This window comes from Copadichromis virginalis, linkage group LG2 (assembly GCF_057382275.1).
Source record: "Copadichromis virginalis isolate Kocher_CV1m ecotype Utaka linkage group LG2, C_Virginalis_male_GT1.1, whole genome shotgun sequence".
NCBI classification, from domain to species: Eukaryota; Metazoa; Chordata; class Actinopteri; order Cichliformes; family Cichlidae; genus Copadichromis; species Copadichromis virginalis.
Window position 1 is genome coordinate 22781024 of NC_140619.1, and position 21201 is coordinate 22802224.

At 41.9% G+C, this 21201-nt stretch overlaps 2 protein-coding genes across 3 annotated transcripts; both read left to right on the top strand.

The window, feature by feature from the left end:
- The first annotated feature begins 5281 nt into the window (after positions 1-5281).
- slc7a2 (solute carrier family 7 member 2) lies at positions 5282-15710 on the top strand. Of its 2 annotated transcripts, none has more exons than XM_085474026.1 (12): positions 5282-5568; positions 6700-7077; positions 7156-7311; positions 8217-8382; positions 8517-8653; positions 8734-8956; positions 9676-9815; positions 12196-12298; positions 12753-12964; positions 13071-13237; positions 13338-13446; positions 14381-15710. In XM_085474026.1, exons 2-12 carry the CDS (start codon positions 6708-6710, stop codon positions 14560-14562), a joined length of 1965 nt encoding a protein of 654 aa, XP_085330152.1. In that variant the 5' UTR covers positions 5282-5568; positions 6700-6707; the 3' UTR covers positions 14563-15710. The 2 variants fall into 2 exon arrangements, with proteins under 2 accessions (XP_085330152.1, XP_085330153.1); XM_085474027.1 differs by lacking the exon at positions 9676-9815 and adding an exon at positions 10071-10207.
- A 683-nt stretch (positions 15711-16393) lies between these two features.
- On the top strand, positions 16394-21140 carry pdgfrl (platelet-derived growth factor receptor-like). The gene is made up of 6 exons (XM_085474039.1): positions 16394-16641; positions 17611-17881; positions 17961-18112; positions 18867-19160; positions 19723-19859; positions 20821-21140. Exons 1-6 carry the CDS (start codon positions 16587-16589, stop codon positions 21004-21006), a joined length of 1095 nt encoding a protein of 364 aa, XP_085330165.1. The 5' UTR covers positions 16394-16586; the 3' UTR covers positions 21007-21140.
- The last annotated feature ends 61 nt before the right edge of the window (positions 21141-21201 follow it).

The following is a 21201-nucleotide window of genomic DNA, read 5'->3' on the forward strand; positions in this document are numbered from 1 at the left end:
ATATTTAAATAAAAACAAGCTGCTGATTATTTCACATTTTACTTGTGAGCAACGGCACATTTAAATCTTACAACTATAGTTATTTGGCTTATATCGTGATAGATATCGTTATCGCCTGAAATGAAAAAAACATATCGTGATATGAAAAAATCTTATATCGCCCAGCTCTACTGAGAACCTTCACATACATAAGTCGTACTGAATAGTACAAATACATAGTTTGTGGAAAAGGCTCCAAACCCTATAAAATGAGTTCCGCTAAACTCGCCCTAAGACCACAATTTAGAATTTTTAGAATAAAAATTCTCCTAAATGGCCAACAGGGGGAACAAAAATGCAGCCAACACAGAAGTGTCACAAACTGCAGTTCCTCTAATGACCACTTGGTGTGTAGTTCAAAATGAAAGTCAATTCCCACAAACCCATGTTATAATGCCCAATTTTCATCCATTGAAAACATGCTCACATGGCCACTCTGATTGGCAGGTCTCTGCGCAGAGTCAGTTGTAGCCAGTAGCTGACTGATAGGCCTCATCTCCACTAATCAGAGTCACTAAACTCCACACCAGTTTGTGCCGTTAGGCCCTTTTGGAGCATTTTTACTGGAATTATCTGACAGATATGTATTTGTGTGGTGAAAACCACCATTTATCACTAACTACAAAGTATACATGTCTGTGAGGTACACTGGTGCAGTTTATAGATGCTGCTTGCTAACCAAGCTTGCTAGCCTAACACGTGAATTATACATCTACGTAATCTTAACTTACGCCATAACTGGAAATGATTTTAACTCAATGCCGCAACCTTTATGTAACATGATGTGTACCTATCAGGAATTTAACTACACTTTGGGTCAATACATACTTTACGACTTGAATGTTGTGGAAGTTTGCGGTGTAGGGATAAACAGAGTTCATGGTTACTACATAAATTAGGACACAGATTTCCTGCAAAAGCCTAAATCAAGCTTTTGCATTTCACCTTCTGGCTTCAAAAATGCAACATGGCTGCACCCAGAATGTTAATATTGAGGCTTCAAAGAACACAGTTCAAAACAAATAGATGATATCGCTGTAAGTGTGTCCATCTTTTATGTACAGTTCATGAAGACTCCCTAAACATCCCCTCACATGTGAAAAACTCATTTTTCTTAATGTTTCCTGAAGGTGACAGTTCTTGTAACACTTGTTAGAACTATATAGCAATTTTCTCTGAAGGATATTTAACTTTTAGAGAACCTTTAAGCAACATTCTCAGGAAATGTTTAGGAAATGTTCCCTGCAGGAACAAAAAAAAGATTTTGCAAAAATACTCCTCAGAAAATGATACTGTCATGAACTGGCTGTGTGGAGGCAGAAGAGGACCCAAACGCAAAACTCACGGAGACAAAAAGCTGAACTCAAAATCACTGCTTTATTGCAGGCTTCACAAAGAAAGAGAACTAAACTGGGAATGCTAACAGAAGACCGAGGGAACACAGAAAGACACACAGGTTCAGGGAGGAGACATTGACGACGCAACACTGAACTGAGGGAGACATGCACATAAATACACAGAGGGTTAACGAGGGAAGTGGGAGCACACGGGGAACACAGCTGACACAGATAATCATAACGAGACAGGGCAGGAGTGAACACAACATGACGCATACTGACGAGAGACTGTCAAAGTAAAACAGGAAGTACACAGAGGTTCAGACAGGAGGAGAGAGAGCACAGACATAACGGGCTGGGGAAAACATTAAATGAAACATGAGGGGAAACGAGGGTTCACAGATACACAGAGGGGCACACAGGGGGTAATCAAATAAGGAACATTTTTAACAGAACCTAGGAACCACGGCATACGGAACAAAATACAAAAATACAAGAAAACTAAGAATGCTGGGCCAACATGGCCCAGGACCATGACAGATCCTGCATTTTTAAAGGTTTGTAACTGTCATTTTCTGGGAACTTTAAGGGAACAATAACTAAAGGTCAAAGAAATGACATTTACCAGTTTCAGTTTATTTAAAAGGAAAATGTGCACATTTTGATCGGATTGATCGTTTATGTTGTAAATTGGTCGTCATGAATTTAAGAGAGGATTTACACTCGGCCTGTCCAGTTGATCCAGTCAGTTTGCTGGTGTGGACAGACCACGCACTGCTTAAACTGGTTTGAATTTCTCTTGTTTGTCGAGTGTTTTAAGTGATTCTGGTGGATTAGACCTACTGAAGTATATGTGAAGCTCTGTTGCCACAGACACTTTGGCATGTCAAGACTGCATTCCACTGATGTGAACCAGTTCCAGTGAGCCAGCTGGTATTATGTGTGAAATCTTTGCACGAGGTTGGAAAAATAAATGTCAAAGTATTGCGATAACAAAAAGGACCAGGGCAGAGAGGAACTGAGGAGAACATGTCTAATTAGGCACAGTTACATCCTGGGGCTTTGATATTTGTAGGTTTATTAGATACTCTAATCATTATGACTAGTTATCAATAGCTCTGATATGCAAGTTTCTTTTTTACCTTTGTTCTACATTATGAAGATGTTTTAATTACTACACAGAGACAATAGATACTTGATTTGGAAATATTGTGCACTAAATTCTGTCCTCTCTCTTTGTTCAAACATCACTGTAATTTTCTTGACACCGGCCTGAAATCAAAACAAAAGCTGATGTAATTTGTCCAAAATAAGGATGATTAGAAGACAGGATATGTTGAATATGCACAGATTGCTAGTTAATGTTAAAGCTATTATGAGTACAAATACAGATGGGCCCCACATGATTTGAAACTGGACGCTATATGAGCCTCCACTCCCATTTCACTTTATCAAGCTCTGCAGACATCTTTATAGTTTTGGCAACTCAAACCAAAACTCAAGCATTTCTGTATTTTTATCATCTGCAGCCCAGCGTACACCAGTGAGAAGCAGCGCCCATCTGTTGCCGGGCAATAACCAGAAAAGAAAATAGAATAAAAGCAGTAAAATTAACTAGGAGGGATTTGTGACTTAGTGGCTCCTGATGCATTCATGCATGAGAAATTCTCCCTGAAAACAAAACAAAACAAAACTTTATTGTGAAATTAGTATAAAGAAAAAAGTTAATTTCTAATGTCACACTTCAGCAGAGACGAGCCAGAAAAGAATCCAACAAGTTATGTGTTTTATTATCGATGTGTGTCCAGTGGTAGTAATTGCCAAACACCCAATATGTATTTAATGTTGCGAAATTCCCTATGAAGACCATCCAGCTTTGTGGGTACACTTTTTTGGAAGTCATTTTCACTCGAGGGTCTCAAACATGATACTTGAAAAGTGCTGATCACGCTTAAAAGAATCTGCTGCGATTTCCAAATATGCTGCAAGAAATATCTGATGGCTTGAGTCCTTGTATTATGACCCACATTCAACACTTAATGCGTGGACGTTTGTGATTTTTGACATTTTCTGCAGGAGTGTGACCCATTAAAACAACCGTCTACACTGCACAGTGACCCAGATACAGACAGGAAATCACTTTCAGTAGAGCTCCGAGTGACTTTTCCTTCAGCAGTGGTCTTTGTAGCTCATAAAAACAGCATTATGTCAAACTAAGAACAGGTAATGTCTTCGGGCTCGAGCCCCCAGACTGTTCTTGAAAAGCAATATAAAGAGGCTTTACGCCATTCCATGAAATTCGGCATCTAAACCACTCTGGCCTTCTAAGCAAATGCCTAACCTGAGTTTCTCCTTTGACTTTACAGTGAGCTACACGATGATGCTGGTTCAGCTCAGTATATCTGATCTACAGCAGCAGCAGCATTTTAACACACTGGTTTGCCACCCTGAACTTTTCTTTGCTCATTTTGCTGTTTTCTTATTTGACATAAAAAATGATGTCTTGTTTTTCATTACTTGAAGTTATCAGTGGTATCCTCCAACCCTGTAACTTTGGCATTTTCACATAAAAGTGTCCTCCTGTCCCAGACATTTATGTTTAAATCTGGGCATCTCTGTCATTGCAGCCTGGCTTATCAATAATTGTTCACTCTAACATTTCCTGGTGACAGTAGTGTTAACTGGACCGTGTTAACGAGTCCTGCTATCTGCAAGACAAACACCACTCAATCTGTTGACCATATTCACGTTTTTGGAGCTGGTTCACTCAGCCATCAGGGCATCCAATTGGCTTCACACAATTAGCACATGTCAACAATGAAATACAGCGAGCTCGGTGGGTCCTTTCCATCCTTTCCATGGTTACAGTGTAAACGGTATGTGAGGAAAGCTCGTCCATTCCTAAAAGCACCAAACAACACAGTTTAAAAAAGAAAAAAAGAAAAATTGCTTTAACCCTCATTTCAGTCCATATGAATGTGAAGAGCATGAGCATTAAATGCTGTGTCTCCTGTTAGCGCACTACTAAGGAAAACTTTGCTTTCCCATCAGCATGCCGGTCAGCTAATCCGCTCCTGCAGCCAGGCTCGGTGGGCAATCGCCCATGATATTGGGCTGCTTGGCTGGATGGCCAAACTGAGAGAGAGTTTGTTGTTGTCATGCTGTCGAATCTCTGGTCTGTGGGTTGGACGTGTTTCTAGGGCCCAGCTGCCACCTTCCCACTGAGGTTTTAAGCTGGTTTGAGCTGGTCCTGGCAGAAAAAATAAAACACAGTCTCCGCTGCAAACTCGACCTTTAGTTGTAATTTGCAGGTCGTGTTTGATGGAAAAATGGGACTTTGTTTTTCCCTCCAGGAGCTGGAGCTCATAAGTGAAGCTCCTGTGGAGATGCCAGGCGTTTCTGGAGGCGTACCATGGCGAGCTGTTATTGATTTTGTAGTCATGGGTCATGGCTCAGGGTACATTGAGCAATATCTGTCTTCCATTAGGAGGATTTGCACTACTTCTACACCCTTCATTGACCAATCAGGGCTTTTAGCAGCGCTTCTGTGGGCTGCACTGGGTAAACAGTACTTGTGTTTATCAGAGAAAGTTGCCCAATCATGTTGCCCAGTGGTCAGTAAGCGTGTGGACAGCTGGGAATTTTTAGCCTGAGTATGTATTAGAAATGACAAAAATATAAAAAATCCTTTCCCCATTACTGTAAAACCTCATTTTTTCTGTGTTATCTTGTGAAGGGAGCTTATTGTGCAGTTCCTCCACAGAATCTTACTCCCACAAACCAAAAGCATGGAAGTGCCCCCCTCTCTTCCACCCATTCCCCAACCCCACTTTAATTCCCTTGGGTCCCCTCCTCCTCTTGCGTCCCTCCTCTAGGGACGTCAGTTTAGGGGTAAGGCAGGGGCAAATCCTATGAAGAAACACTGAGCCACTGAGGGGAGGAGTGAAAACTGCTGCTCTGTATAGTTTATGTGACAGCACAGTGAATGAGCGCTCAGCACACTGGAGAGATTTGAGGCTCCAGCGCAGATCTGTAGGTGTAGTCTCACTTTTACCTGAGCTTCACTGTGCAGCTGATCTCTCAAGGTTCTCGGCAGAAGCAAGGCAGAAGAAAATAACTGAGACTTCTAGCAGCTAATTTTGGTTCTGTGTCTCAGCGTGAACCCCTCAGTTTCCTACTCATCTGTTCTAAGGTAGGTCCGCATGTCTAATGAAGTAGAAACGTGTTCAAACCTTTGAACGTTTTTTGTTTTTGCAAACTAACAGTTTCGCTGTGAGGACTCTGGTGAGCCTCACTTTAAGATCCGTACCACATGTTGCATGCAGTCATGGCACAATCTAAAAACACACACGACGTCTTTCCCAGCAAACTACAACTTCTACTTCACTATACTTTAAGCAAAGCTGGACTTTTACTTGCCAAAATCTTATTTTGCTCTCTGCTATCTTCACTTTCCATCCACTGTATTTATGGAGATTCTGTGATGCAGCCCTCATTGTAATATTAATGAGCCATCACATTGAAAATTAATATCTCCTGATATTAAATAGAAACAAATACAAATCTGCATTGCAAAAGACATCAATGTAGATTTGGACGGTTGTCATTGCTATTTTATGGTCACGATGATCAAAGTTTAAGTTTGAAGAACGAGTTCTAACGCCAAAGAGAATGAGCAGGAATTCATGATGGAGCGGGAGTATTCATGCCTATTTAACATATTGTATTCATGCAAATATTTTTAGACAGCTTCCCCATCGATCTCATAAATGGAACAAGAGACATTTGAATGAACACAAAGGAGGCTGTACAGTCTTTTAATGTCCTTTATATGCAATTAGTACAGAAGGCTGCAGGAATGTCTTTCATGAATGCAGCTCTTTGAGTAGTTAGAGCTGCACGATAATCCTGAACAATGCATTCTGATAGGAGTCTTTACTGTATGGACCTTTTGCCAGCAACAGCATTTGGCAGCATTCCTAGAATTCATGGCAGGGTTAACGTTTCTTTCGTCCCCCCACCTTTTGGTTAATCTCACAGGTTGTGCAACCTGTGATTTGTCAGCAGAGAACAAGCTGTAAGTTCAAACTGCAGAGCAGGTGCAGCTAACTCAGACTGCACTTGCACACGGCCCTTTTGGTTTCGCAGTTCTGGAGCCCTGTAGGGAATTTTTAAGACGTGATTTTCTTTCTCTTGGTTGCACTGTGATTTTGACAGGTTGGCCTCAAGTATTAATATTAAAACTATTAAATCATCAACTCATGCCCCACAACATGTGAGCAGACTAGTTTATTTAACATTTTTCTTTGCTCTCTGATTTCAGGTGTCAACATGCTGAAGCAGGTTCTGTCATTCAGCCGCTCCTTGGTGCGAAGGAAAGTGGTCGACCTAAACAGCCTGGAAGACTCCAAGCTCTGCCGCTGCTTGGGAACCCTTGACCTTATTGCTCTGGGAGTGGGCAGCACTCTGGGGGCTGGTGTGTACGTACTGGCTGGAGAGGTGGCCAAGGGAGACTCCGGTCCCAGCATCGTCATCTCCTTCCTAATCGCCGCCATGGCCTCTGTCATGGCCGGCCTGTGCTATGCCGAGTTTGGCGCCCGAGTCCCTAAGACCGGCTCCGCTTACCTTTACAGCTATGTCACTGTAGGCGAGATTTGGGCCTTCATCACTGGTTGGAATCTAATCCTTTCTTATGTGATCGGTGAGTTAGGGGCAATGCTCAAATTTGTTTTTATGTAAAGAAGACACCGGCTCCCCAATTTTCTTTGTTTCCTCACAGGCACCTCCTCAGTTGCCAGAGCATGGAGCGGCACATTCGATGAAATGATAGGAGGACACATAGAGATATTCTGTAAAACCCACTTCAGCATGAATTCTCCCGGTTTGGCCCAGTACCCTGACTTCTTTGCGGTCTGCCTGATTCTGCTGCTCTCTGGTAAGGCAGCAAAACAAAAGCTGAAAATCACAAGATTCATGTCAAACCGTTGACACACAGGCTGCAGCGAATAAATGAAATTTAGAATTGGCTGCATCTTGAGCAAAAACAAGCTTATGAGCCACGGCTGACATAATATAACATAATCTAAAACAGGAAAGCAGGGGACTCTCGTGTTAAAGAGGGCGAGGGATCCCAGAGGGCTGTGTGAGTCTGTTAGGTGCACACATGCACCCTATTTTTGCAGCTCCTACAGATTTTGATCACTTAAGTCTAAGCATAAGTTGTGTCTTGCTCACATACAGTAATTTGGAGAATTTTGCACAGTTGCACTAGTTTTTGTTACGTTCAACCCTTTAACCCTCAAACAATTTAATCATGGTTTTTGCTCTCGGCCTGCCAATACGATGATTACATTAAGTCAGTGGGACTCAGTAACAGTCCACCAGTGTTTGGTTGTTTTTGTGAGGATGGCAGATACACTAGCTATGCAAATATAAGATAATCCATAACAAAATCTGAGTCGGGTCGTGTCCTAAAACACAGCAAATAATTTTCTGCCTTCATTCTCTGCATTTGTTGCACGCACTGCTGTTAGTTTCATTTGAGGATTTGTACAGATATTCATGTAGTCCTGAGGAAAAGCTGTGATAAGTTTGATAATCCTCCTTCACGACAGAAACCAGTACAGACATAACCTTTTACCCAGGATGCTAATATAGCATGCTAAACAAAGCAGGTAACTTTTTTTATAATCAGTTGGCTCAATTGTGACAATTTGCAATCAGTGACAGCTAGACTTGGATCCTTGCAGGGTTAGATTGAGAGACAGAGATAGAGTTGTGCAGGCATTTTAAATATTCTACAGCAAACATCTGAGCTCTGTTTTCTATCTACACATTCAGGACTTCTGTCCTTTGGAGTGAAGGAGTCAGCCTGGGTCAATAAAGTCTTCACATCGATCAATGTGCTCGTGCTCTTGTTCGTTATCATCTCTGGCTTTGTCAAAGGAGACGCATACAACTGGAAGATAACCGAAGACTCCCTTATAAATGTCACCATAGCTACAAGGTAATTGATTTATTTGCAAAGGCAATCCTAGACGGGGCAAAGACGCCTACCCTTTAATACATCAGTTAATATGAAACAACGTGCAGAGCATTTGTAAGCAGCATTGCTTCCAGTCACGAGTGTACATGTTACAGGAACCTGTCCGTGACAGCCAATGTGAGCAGCGATTATGGCGTTGGAGGATTCATGCCCTATGGTTTCAGTGGGACCTTAGCAGGAGCTGCCACCTGCTTTTATGCTTTTGTTGGCTTTGACTGCATTGCAACAACAGGTGAGTCACGGTCGGGTTGAGTTTTAATGTGAGTTTTACGAAAGCAGAGCTTTATGTTTTCATGCGTCTGTGTCTGATAGGTGAGGAGGTCAAAAACCCTCAGAGGGCCATTCCCACTGGCATCGTGGTGTCACTGACCGTGTGCTTCTTGGCATACTTTGGCGTGTCAGCTGCCCTCACGCTGATGATGCCCTACTACCTACTGGACGAAAAAAGTCCCCTGCCTATGGCATTTGAATATGTGGGTTGGGGCCCTGCGAAGTATGTGGTGGCTGCGGGTTCACTATGCGCCCTATCCACAAGGTAACCGCTGGATTTGTTTTAACAAATCAAGCTGCATGCATTAGAAAACGAACACGTGTTGCTACAGAAAACCTTTAGATGTAATGCTACATTTGTGATCGCTGTGGACGGATAAATGGGGCTGAGATTTGGTTGAAAGTTTTGACCACATATCTCCAGGTGTGTCTTGTTAATGGATTGATTCTTCCTTCTAATCTGGGGTGTGGCGGGTGCAATATGTAATTGTGTCTGTTTTGAGACACCTGCATGACTCTGTGATGTCATTCTGACATTTAAAGCCTCTTCATTTAATGAGAAAGTTGGAGAGTGTCTCCAAACTATCTAATGGTGCAGTTTCTATTCTGTCTTTCTTCCCGGATGGTCTATAAATCAGTTTACTATCAAGAAACCTTGTCAATCCATCTCATGGTCACATTCAGGTGAAGATTATCTGATTGGACTCAAAGCAATTACATTTTGTATTTTTGCCAGTGCCTGTAATTTATATATGCTGTTATTGTACTGACTGGCATTTTTATCCTTATGCAAGAAAAGTGCAATCCCTTTTAAAACATAATGGGATTGCACACCGCTGCTAAACTTGAAAAAATGATGATATTACCTTCAGGAAAGAAAGACGTTCAGTGTGTGTTTCAGCCCTATGTGTGTGTGATTTACTGTCCTGGTTTGGGGCTTTTGACTAATGTGTTGGTCTTGCATGTCTCTGCTATCTCATGCAGTCTGCTGGGCTCCATTTTCCCTATGCCTCGTGTAATCTATGCTATGGCAGAGGATGGGGTGCTTTTCAAAGCCTTAGCCCGAATCAATCCTAAGACGAAGACCCCACTTATTGCCACTATGAGCTCCGGTGTAGTTGCAGGTGAGAGCCAGGGAGAATCCAAGTGGGATCACTCTAAGCTAATCTTTCTCCTCACCGATCAACTGTGAAAGACACAGCGCAGTCAATGTTGGTTCTGAATCAAATTGGGCCTTACGCTTTCTGATATTAATTATCTAGCGTGTAAGGACCTTGTCATACGTCTGTATACACCTGTTGTTCTTTCACAGTTGTGCAGGTGTCATGTTTTCTTTCCCAGAAAGCCCTCAACTTAACCATCAACCCTCTTCTCCCTAGCCTATTGGGCTCCATGTTCCCTCTACCACGCATTCTCTTTGCCATGGCACGAGATGGTATTCTATTCAAATTTATGTCCAAAGTGAGTAAGCGCCAGTCACCTGTGGCTGCCACCATGGCGGCAGGTACCACTGCGGGTAAGCTGCCAGATCTATCATGGGGTTGTATCGTGGTGTTTTTCTTTTTCTTTTAAAACAATCTCTCTACAGATAATCGTTTGGTGACGGTGACTGCATGATAAACTGGGTGATGGTGTTTCCACAAGCATGTGACAAAACCAACAACCCAGTTCAGAGAGTTTCCATCTCCAAGGATATTGTCTGATTTTAAAAATGTTCACCACATGTCCACAAATCCAGCTGGCTACTTTTTGAAAAAGAAGCTAGAAAGTAACTAAATACAAGTGCTGGCAATAATAATAATAATAATAATAATAATAATGGAAGAGTTTTAAACAGGCATGGTTAGGAAGATACACAGAGACACAGATATCTGCTAAGTAAATAACACAAGCACTGGCAGTTGATGGTATTTATTAAATAATTCAATTAAAATGCTCCAAAAGGGAACAACACCACAACCATGATGGAGAGTTCCAGTTAGTGCAGAGGGAAGGTAGCAGGAATAAAGTAATTTCTTTGCTCCAGGCTGTACACGTTTCCTCATGCTGGTTATCCATTTGGACATGGAAGTAAACTGGAAGCAGCTTCAAGTGGCCATTTGGGCAACTGCAGCTGGCTTATTCAGCTCTGGAGGTGTTGCATTAGCTTCAGCTGTACTTTGTGTTTGGGCACAAACAGCAAAGACAAGTGTTCAGTGTGCTAAACTATTTTGGTGGACATGCTAAACAGAATCAGTCAAGTTGTCATGTACGCTAATATTAGCCCAAAGCACAGCAGCTGCTCCTGGCATCAGACTTTTAGCAGAGCAGAGAAGAGCTGAGGTGAAGTTTTCAACACAGCCGCGTAAACCTAGGCATAGGACTCTCACACACACACACACACACACACACACACACACACACACACACACACACACACACACACACACACACACACACACACACACACGCTTATCTACTTTACTGATAGTGGAGCATCACTGTGCATTCCTTCTGAAAAAAGTAAAAAAGTATTTCTTTTATAATCTAAGTATTTGAAAAAAGTTTCAATAAAATAGGATGTATTCGTTTCAAGTAGTCTGGCCTTTGTGTGTCAATGTGGTGCACATACCAGTGTTAATTTTGGATTCAGATTCAGTTTAATCGTTGTCTCTTGACTAAAACATAATTCAGTTTTAGTCATAATTAAGTCATCCAAATTATTTAAATGTAGTCTTAGTTGGATAAATGTCTAAACTAAACAGCTGAATTTAAAGTTGATTCAGTTGACTCAAATTAGATTATTTCTTGACAAAAGCGTTGATACATTTCATCATAGTTTTTGTCCTCGTGTATTCGTTTTTATTTATTTAGCGTCTTGTTGTTGTTAGAAAACAAAGGATCGTAGGCAAAACCTATGATGAAAATGACTGTGAGACAGAATTAACACTGGCTCTCGCAGTATTTTAAAGCTCTCCTGCTGTGGATCGCACTCATCCAGCTTAGACTTGCAGTTTTGTGAAGTGGCTGGCAGATGTGAACCCTGGGAGAGACCCAGCACACCTGCACCACCACCACAGGCTATGTACTGAGCACCTGACGGTACCAAGCAGGGGAGCTTTCTTTGATATTTTTGCTTTAATATAATGTTGTGAGAAGCAGCGGACATACCACTGCTCTGTGTCTGAACCATGCTGCTGAGAAAACTTCCAAATTGAAGTCTGGTGCTGAGATACAAGACAAGCAACACCGCAGTATATCTCACATCAAATGACTCAATATGGAGATGAATACAGCTGTTGTGCTCTAGTGAAAACACATCTGCATGAAATTTGATTTGCATCTGGTGACTGTCACGTTCAATTAGAAGGAAATGTCTTTTCCATGTTACTGTATGTGTGTGTAAAGGATCGTGTTCTGTGACTGTGAAGGGAATCAGTAATGATCCTACCTGTTGAAATTAAGTGTTAAGGGTGAAAGTGTTTGTGTTCATTTCTTTCCTTCTTCTTTTATTGCTTACTTTAGCCATCATGGCTTTCCTGTTTGACCTCAAAGCCCTGGTGGACATGATGTCCATTGGAACTCTGCTGGCCTATTCGCTGGTTGCTGTGTGTGTACTGCTTCTCAGGTTGGTACATTTTTAAATAACTCAAAAGTTTAACTGGAGCAGAATCATCTTTGTGTAATATCCTGCAGGGGCGTCTCTAATAGCTTTTCCAGATACCCACAGGAATGATTGCCTTGCTTGTTATTGCATCACACTGGTGATGTAAGGGCTGTGAATGGTCTGACTGTACACTGCTCAGTGGCTGCTTGAGTAAATAAAGATGTTTACTTGCTAAACTGAACTTGCTGCACACCTCTGTTGCCTGCACCACAAATATCAGTAAACACGGACACACTTTGCTTGTTCAGTCAAACTGAATTATTTAAATTAAAAAAGTCTAGCGCTTTTGTGAAAGACATACAGTAGTTGATAGATGTGCAGAACACTGAGACTGCATCAGAACATAACACCGCCTTACAGCAGAGCAATCTGGAGTTTAAACCTCCGTAAAAACCAACATTTCTCTTTCTTCCAGGTATCAGCCAGATGGAGCTCTGGAGCGGCAGGCAAGTAAAGGTGAGAGGGATTGCCTCGCGTCTGAAGAGGGCGAGTCAGACTTGACAGAGTCAGAGTCCCACCTCAACATGCTAAAGGGAGGCAGCTCCACACTGCAGACTATTCTACACCCTCCCGAGACACCTTCTGAGTGTTCGTCCAGTGTTGTCAACATGTCCACTGGCGTTCTAGGTAAGTTCACAGTTTACGTTCTCAGTGAGGATTTTTTCTCCTGATTGACTTCAGTCTGTTTGTAAGGTTTCTGTGTCACAATTAATTGTGTGTCGTCAATCCACAGTGTTGGTGGTGTGTGTGATCAGCTATCTCACCACATACCACATCAACTCCGTTTTGGGTTTGGAAGTGTGGATCCTGGCCTCGCTGTCCGTGTGTCTGCTCGTCTTCAGCAGCTGCATCTTTATGGTCATCAGGCAGCCTCAGACTAAGAAGAAGGTCTCCTTCATGGTACGCACCGGCTCTGTAACTCTGGTTTTAACACTAGGTCTTTTGTTATGAGATAACAGCATCTAAAACTGATTATTTTGGTCTGATTTTTCCTTTCTAGGTACCTCTTCTGCCTTTTCTGCCAATCTTAAGCATATTTGTCAACATTTACCTGATGGTTCAGCTGAGTGGAGACACCTGGATACGTTTCTCTGTGTGGATGGCTGCTGGTGAGTGCCTTTAGCCATGAGCCAATACAAATTTTTAAGGAAGTATATTTGGGTCATATTAATAATAATAATGATAATAATAATAATAATAATAATGGATTGCATTTATATAGTGCTTTTCGGGGCCCTCAAAGCGCTTTACAATACCACTATTCATTCACTCTGACATTCACACACTGGTGGAGGCAGCTACAGTTGTAGCAGACTGACAGAAGCGAGGCTGCCATATCGCACCATCGGCCCCTCTGGCCAACACCAGTGGGCGGTAGGTGAAGTGTCTTGCCCAAGGACACAACAACCGAGACTGTCCGAGCCGGGACTCGAACCGGCCAACTCTTCAGTCACAATCACCCTGATCGTGGCTCAAGTGAAATAAATATTTAATCTGCTTTGCAAATTTCAGTCATATTATGTTAAAAGGAGAGTTACCTGTTGGCTAATTACTTGTCAATCACATGTTGTTGACCAATGAGCAAATGGTTTCGCAGTCATACTCATCCCTCCTTGTCATATCTGTTTATTTGATCAAAGTTTCAAAATGAGATTTCAGAAACCAACGCTAAATAACCTTGATTATTGTCTAAGCTAACAATCAATAACCTTTTCTTTGTGTTTTTAAACATCAGCATGTAAAGTTGTTTACTTCTGCTGTGGATTTGTACATTTTACCATGAGAGGATATGCAGGAAATAACTCTTGAAAACACCCTCAAATGGCAATTTGAGGGGCTGCAGTTCAATTTTAGTTTATTTTTTGAAGCTTTTAAGGTTTCCCTTTGGAAATTAATCTGTAACGGTAAAGTGAGTAAGCAATGAAGATATAATAGAGCTTTAGATATGCTGGTAGATTACTTTGGTTACCTTTGAACAGAGTCAAGCGGTTCCCTGTAAGCTCTTTTCCACATCTCCCCCTGTCTCATCACCACTTTTCTCAGGCTTCCTGATCTACTTTGGGTATGGCGTGTGGCACAGTGTAGAGCGTCAGCGCCAGCTCCAGCTTCAAAGTGGCACGGCACAGGAAAACACCAGGAGCAACCAGGAGAAGCGTGACAATGTGGATGCAGAAGGAAAGGAACAGGAGTCTTTCATCTGCTCAGAAAAGACCAGCCAGTGTTAAAGGCTGCCGGCTCCTTCACAGACTGTGTGAGGGAACAGATGCATAAAAGCACACAGCAGCTATTCCTGGATGTGCCTGTATATACAGCTTCACCGTGTGTGCTTCATAAGCACATTCAGTCTGCAAAGGCAGCATCAGTATTACGTATCAGTGGCACATGATGAGGAATCGCTCTATGACTGGGATGGGACCACATCCCATGAGTCACATTTGTGGACAAGCATGGAGGGAGAACGGACAGGTAACACACTGGAGAGTGATTTTCATTTATTTTAGCGTTGAAACAGTCAGTGCAAGGCTGCAGAGAAGCTTTTCCATACACTGACAGGTTTGTACAGGTAAGGTATCAATGTAAAGTTCAATGTAGAGTTTGATACACCAGTAGCTTAGTGCAGCATTTGGTTGTTAGCCCTCTCGGATGATCATTACATATATAATTCTACTAGCTGTGTATAAATCATAATCACAAGACTTTCAGAGAAATGTACAATGTGTGAAATAGTTTTGTAGACACATAACATGTCCTGACGTGACTCACCTGAAAGCACGCCAATTGTTGGTGGTAGTTTTCAGCCATGTGTAGTATTATGTAACAACCCATAGAAACCTCTGTTATAAGTAGTGAGATCTCTGTAACTGTTGCTGTGGTCTTATTTAACAGGTTCCCCCTGGAGTTTGTTGACCTTGTTACTACATAAATAAAAAGATAGTTATTTGATGCAGAGCTCTCACTCTATCACATATATTTTCCTGTTTGTCTGATATTTTGCGATATTTTGATGTAGACATGTTGTTAATATAAGCTTCATGAAAATGTCCTCTGTCATCGCTGCCTAACAAAGTATTCCTGTATATAAAGTAAGCTCCTCATTCCTCATGTATATATGTATTTTTTAAACGGTTTGTAACTGGTTTCAAGAGATTTTGTGTGGTTGTATTCATTCCTCTTGGCTTTTAAGGACTGCTGGTGTTTTCCTTGGAGTTTATTTTTCCATAGAGCATTGAAGCTGTGGTTCATCGATGTGCTCCGTGGTCTAAAAACTGTGAAACAAATTCAGCAGGTGTTCTACTACAAAGAAGCTCTACACTGACGTGCAGATGACTGCAATAAGCACAAATACAATAAAATAAAATGTATTTTCCGGTAATACAGTGTCAGATGTGTCTTATCGCTTGTAATTTCCACAGGAACTTTTTAGTTTGTATTTTTTCCTCAGAAACTTCTCAAAAACAGGAGTGTCCATAAACACACACTCTCCACTTGGGGGTGCTGCTCAAAAATTGTTCAAGAACGAAAACTCATTATTAAAAGTTAGCTCACTTTCACATCTAAACTCTATGCAAAGAGAAATACTTACATTTGTTGTTGTAATCTATGCTTTTTAAGCTCATTTCAAAGAAAGTAATCCTCTTCAGGATTTGTCTCTGCAAAAACACAAGAATCAGAGAAAGAAGCATTGTGACGGCTGCAGATGTGCTTCAGTCTCATGAAAACATTGACAATGACATCAATGAAGTTCCCACTAAAAGTCTAAAGTCCTTGTTCTATGACACAAAAATAAAAAGGTATAATTAGAAAACTAAGTCAAAAAAGACCCTCCAGCTCTCTCTGGATTCCCAATGAACTGCTCACATTTTTTCAGGTTACATGCTGGTACATATATCTAGCTATTCATAATGAGGCATTATTAATATTTCACTTTCCTTCGATATACGTATGGGCATGTGCCTTGAATTTTCTTGTCTAAAAGAAGGCCAGTTCACACTGAGGGCCAGCAGAGGGCTTCCAACTACAAGTTTCTGCTCTTCAGATCAGAGAAATGGGAGTAAACAGAGGAGCTCTGAAGTTATTTTCCCTCTTCCGTTCAGTCTGTGAGGAGGATGGAGCTGGAAATCTAAATAGGGCAACTGGAGCCTGCAAATTTCCAGCCAAGCTCCAAGCCTGACTTTCTTTACCCGCCTCACCCCTTCATAAAACCCCCCGATCTCTCTCCAGAACTTGCAGATTCCTCGACCCTCTGACCATGAACCTCTGGGCTGTGCTTTGCTTGACTCTGCTCGTGGTAGAGCTCCAAAATGGTAAGTCTCCATTTCCACATCTGTCATGACAATTTGTTAGTGAAGAAAGATGGCTGTTAACGTAATCACGACAGCTTTGGCTGTAACAATGCAGAAGAGGGAGAATGAGACAATCTGAGGATGCATCAGGACTGGCTGGGAGCATCGGCCTATGTGGTGGGCGTAGAATGGGAGGTGCAATCATGCAGTAGATCTCACTCACAAACTGCAAAGTTTAAATTCTGTTTACACTCCCTCTGAGGTCTGCAGCCACTGACTTTAAAAAAATCTTTGCATTTTATGTATGCAAAGTGTAAAAGCATGCAAAGGATTTGAGTTTTTGAAAGTTTTTCCCAAAGTGCTCCTGCAGAGCGACTCAAACCAGCTGGATCTAAGGTATGCAGCAGGCGTTTTTAATTATCTGGCCTGTACTACTGACCTCTCTCTGAGTTTCCATTAATGCAGCTCTGAGGAATAAAACAACAAATTCTGAAAGTCTACACTTCAGGCTGATTTTTCTTGTATTTAACGGTTTGTGTGTTTCACAGAGAACAAGAGAGCAAAAGGAGAGGAACAGCTATGGTCATACTGTGCCAGTAACTTGGACTTTTTACACATCCTGTTTTAATGTTACCGCAGCTGGAGAAAGAGCAGCTAACCTAAATGGACAGAGCTGCAGTGTTATTGTGACATTGTCATTGTAACCCTAACAATCATTTTAGATCATTTTAGGGTTTTTATTTTTTTATTTATATCATGGTATAAATGAGTTAATTTTTTGGTCATTTTAAAATGAAAGTCTTTGGGGACTAACTTGAGCCACCCCCAAGTGGCCATCGTAGGAACTGCAGTTTTTTTTTGCACTTTCCCTGTTGGCGTCTTTATCAGACTTGGAAGTTATAGATATATAAGTTACATCTATCATATCTATCTATTGATCTATTTATTATTAGTTTCTCCCCTCTGCCCTCTATGGCTCTGTGTTTGCAGGTGCCTGCCAGCAGGTCAAGCGAAGAAAAGACATCGGAGAGAACCGCATCCGGCCAGGTGGGAAACGGGTAAAGGTGTGGCCTACGCTGAAAGACGGACGAGGCAGAAGCCATTCACTCCTGACGCAGGTGTTGGATAAAGGCCGCTTCCTCCGCCTGGGCCAGAGCACCATTTTGACTCCTGGGAAAAACATGGAGCTGCGCTGCAAAGGCAGCAAAATCGGATGGTCTTACCCGACTTACCTGGATACTTTCAATAACTCACGCCTCAGGTGCTGGAAGGAAACACGAACTACTTCATGCAGTGAATCATTAAATCCGAGCATCTTATATTTTGGTTCTCGCCTGCAGCATCAAGCAAAGCGACAAGTACAGTCAGCTGATCCTGACGTCGCCCTCTGCTGCCGACACGGGGGCTTACAGCTGCTGGGTGATAGTATGTGATGGCACAGAGTGTGAGAAGGACCACGATCGCGCCTACGTCTCATACATCTATTTCAAAGGTAATTTTAAAAATTCTTTATATTTTGCTTCCAAGGAGCCAGACTTTCTTCTAACCTTTTAAAGTGGTCTTGAGCAATAATTTTCCAGGCTTTCTGAAGGTCTTCTCAAAGTTTTTCTTTGGATCTTGACTGCTTTTTAACTTGTGGTATTTTCCGCACTATAAGGCACACTTTATGTGGTACACGGTGCTCAAAAACTTTGTCAAAAAATGTTTTAGTACAACTTTGGTAAGCTACGAAGAATCGTAGCGTAAGGGAATCACTCAGGACTCACTCACCCCCTCCCTTCCTGTGCTGAATCGTAGCGTAAACGAATCACTCACTTACTCACCCCCTCCCTCCTGGCTCACAGCTTCTTCTTCTTCTTCTTGGTTGGCAACCAATGTTAAGGAGCATTACTACTGGAGCATTTTCAATCACTCATCTTAGCAGTAGGATTTACATGAAAAGAGAAACAAATTAAGTTTGAGTGAAACTGTACATTTTTTTGCACTCTCTGGTCAACTGACTCAGTGACTCAAGTGACTCAAAAAACTCGATTGACTTTGATGAGTTACTCATTCAAACTCAAGGACACAACGACCGAGACTGTCCAATAAATTGGCCATAGGTGTTAATGTAACAACATCTGTATCTCTGTGTTAGCTCTGCATCAGATTGGCGATCTGACCAGAGTATAGCTAGCCTCTCGCCCTATGGTAGCTGGGATGGGCAAGTTCTTAACAAAAATATCAATAACTTTTTCTCCAAACAGACAAAGACAACCTCTTCGTTCCATCCACCATGCACTTTGAGATTGTGTATCTACGCCCAGACCAGCCTGCCGTGGTTCCCTGCCGTGTGACCGAGCCACAGGCCAAGACATCCCTGCACAGAGAGGTCCCCCCGGTGGAAATCACAGCAAATATGACCCAGATGGCATATGATCCCACCAAGGGCTTCATCCTGCAAAACCCGAGGCCAGAGCACCAGGGAGTCTTCTACTGCAAGGCTGAGACCATGGACACCCCTCAGATCTCCACAAAGTACCAGCTGCTTTATGTGGAGGGTGAGCACAAATCAATCACATGACACCTCATGAATAAATACAGTAATAGAAGATATAAACATGCTGCATGTAGAAACACTAACTATTGTTCTGTGAAACTAACTGCTACGCATAACCATTTATCTTACTGACTCTAAGTGGTGACAATCAACTTTTTGCAATGTTATGAATCAAGCGCTGGTTACTTCTACGACGTCTACTTTTTAAATCGGCTTCCAGGAAAGGGTTGCATTTCAAAAATGTCAAGAGCCTCTTTAATCCTCACTGCTGTGCTTGGTTAATGTGGACGCCTGCCAACTAAAGTGGAAACAGTCTGGATTTTGCAAAAGGGGGACAGATTTATGCAATGGAACTATTGTGCGGTTTAGATACAGTTAAGCTGCTGTGGCACGGTCGACTGGCAGGTGGAGAAAAATCCAGATTCAAGTATGGTTCAACGGTTTGAATACCATCAAATATATATATATATATATATATATATATATATATAAATAATTTTTTTTTATTTTTTTAAATGACTAATACTTTAAGGAGATGGAACTTATCTTTCTCTCGATGACAGTTCCCAGTGGGCCACCGTTTGTGAGCCTTGAAACCTCTCCAGACTCTGTGAGAGGAGGCGACAACGTCAATGTAACCTGCACAGTGCTGGGAGAGCCAGATGTGGACGTGAGCTTCACTTGGACTTATCCTGGTCAGGTAAGAGAAATCCTGGACTAAAAGTCAGACCCGATTACAGGTATTAAAAATGAAAAAGATCATCGTAGTCCTTAAATGGGTAACGTTAGCTTTTAAGCATGAATCAACATGTTTTTAAAAGGCCCTTAAAATGTACTTTTTATAATAATAATTCTGTCCAACTCTTTACTATTAAGAAAAACAACAAAGGAGTCTACAGTACAGAGCTGAGGTTGAAATTTAGACTTCATATATTTAGGTTTTTTTATTTTATTTTAATAATGCAGCATGGTGGTTAGCACTGTTGCCGCACAGCAAGAAGGTCCTGAGTTCAATTCCACCATCAGGCCGGGGTCTTTCTGTGTGGAGTTTGCATGTTCTCCCCGTGTTTGCGTGGGTTCCCTCCAGGTACTCCGGCTTCCTCCCACAGTCCAAAGACATGCAGCTTGTGGGGGTAGGTTCATTGGATAATCCAAATTGCCACTAGGTGTGAATGTGCGAGTGAATGTGAGTGTGAATGGTTGTCTGTCCCTGTGTGTTGGCCCTGCGACAGACTGGCGACCTGTCCAGGATGTACCCCACCTCTCGCCCTATGACAGCTGGGATAGGCTCCAGCGCCCCTGCGACCCTGAAAAGGATAAGCGGAAGCGAATGGATGGATAGTTTAATAATGGTTTTAAAAGAGAAGGTATTATTTAGTTGCGTGTTTTTATGATTCATTAGCCTTGTTGTCATAAAAGTGACTCACTGCATTTGAGTATTTCGCAGATGCCCTAAAAAACAAAAACAAAACCCAATTGTGGTATACGTGATGTTCTACTTAAAAGCTGAAGGTTAGGAGTAAAAGATTCTGTTGCCACCTTTAAAATTTTTTTTTTCCATTTTCTTTTGATAAAAGTGAAATGAGTTTGTTACAATTATGCTCTTTATTGTTGCTGATAACTGTCACAGTGGGAGGAAATCATGTGTTCATGTTGTGTAGGGCTCCCGACCCGTTCACATCCAGACTTCCTGGAGGCTGGTTAACAGAGGTATGGGCTACACCACGCGCATCACCCAGAGCATCCTGACGGTAGAGGACATGGAAACCATTGACTTTGGAGAATACATGTGTAAAGCCAAGAGCCAGCATGGCGAGACAATCGTGGGGACCACCTTCTCCAAATAGCCCCAAACAACCTGACCTGCTGGCTCCATCTGATATTCAAGAGTTTTTGACACATTTGTGTGTCTTTTTTTTTTTTTAAATCTATGAAATACATGAAATCAGCATGTATATAAATAAAAATACATTTTTGCCAAGTTGAAAAGTTCATGTCATTAAAAGCAAGCTATGGACGACAGTCCTTCACATACATCTATT

Excerpts from the sequence above, each read along its gene's own strand:
- slc7a2 (XM_085474026.1), top strand. The coding sequence starts at position 6,708 with ATGCTGAAGCAGGTTCTGTCATTCAGCCGCTCCTTGGTGCGAAGGAAA. Across the intron at positions 12,299-12,752 it reads GTGTGTGTACTGCTTCTCAG|GTATCAGCCAGATGGAGCTC; the intron begins GTTGGTACATTT and ends TCTTTCTTCCAG. Across the intron at positions 13,447-14,380 it reads CTCTGTGTGGATGGCTGCTG|GCTTCCTGATCTACTTTGGG; the intron begins GTGAGTGCCTTT and ends CACTTTTCTCAG.
- pdgfrl (XM_085474039.1), top strand. The coding sequence starts at position 16,587 with ATGAACCTCTGGGCTGTGCTTTGCTTGACTCTGCTCGTGGTAGAGCTC. Across the intron at positions 16,642-17,610 it reads CGTGGTAGAGCTCCAAAATG|GTGCCTGCCAGCAGGTCAAG; the intron begins GTAAGTCTCCAT and ends CTGTGTTTGCAG. Across the intron at positions 17,882-17,960 it reads TTCAATAACTCACGCCTCAG|CATCAAGCAAAGCGACAAGT; the intron begins GTGCTGGAAGGA and ends TCTCGCCTGCAG.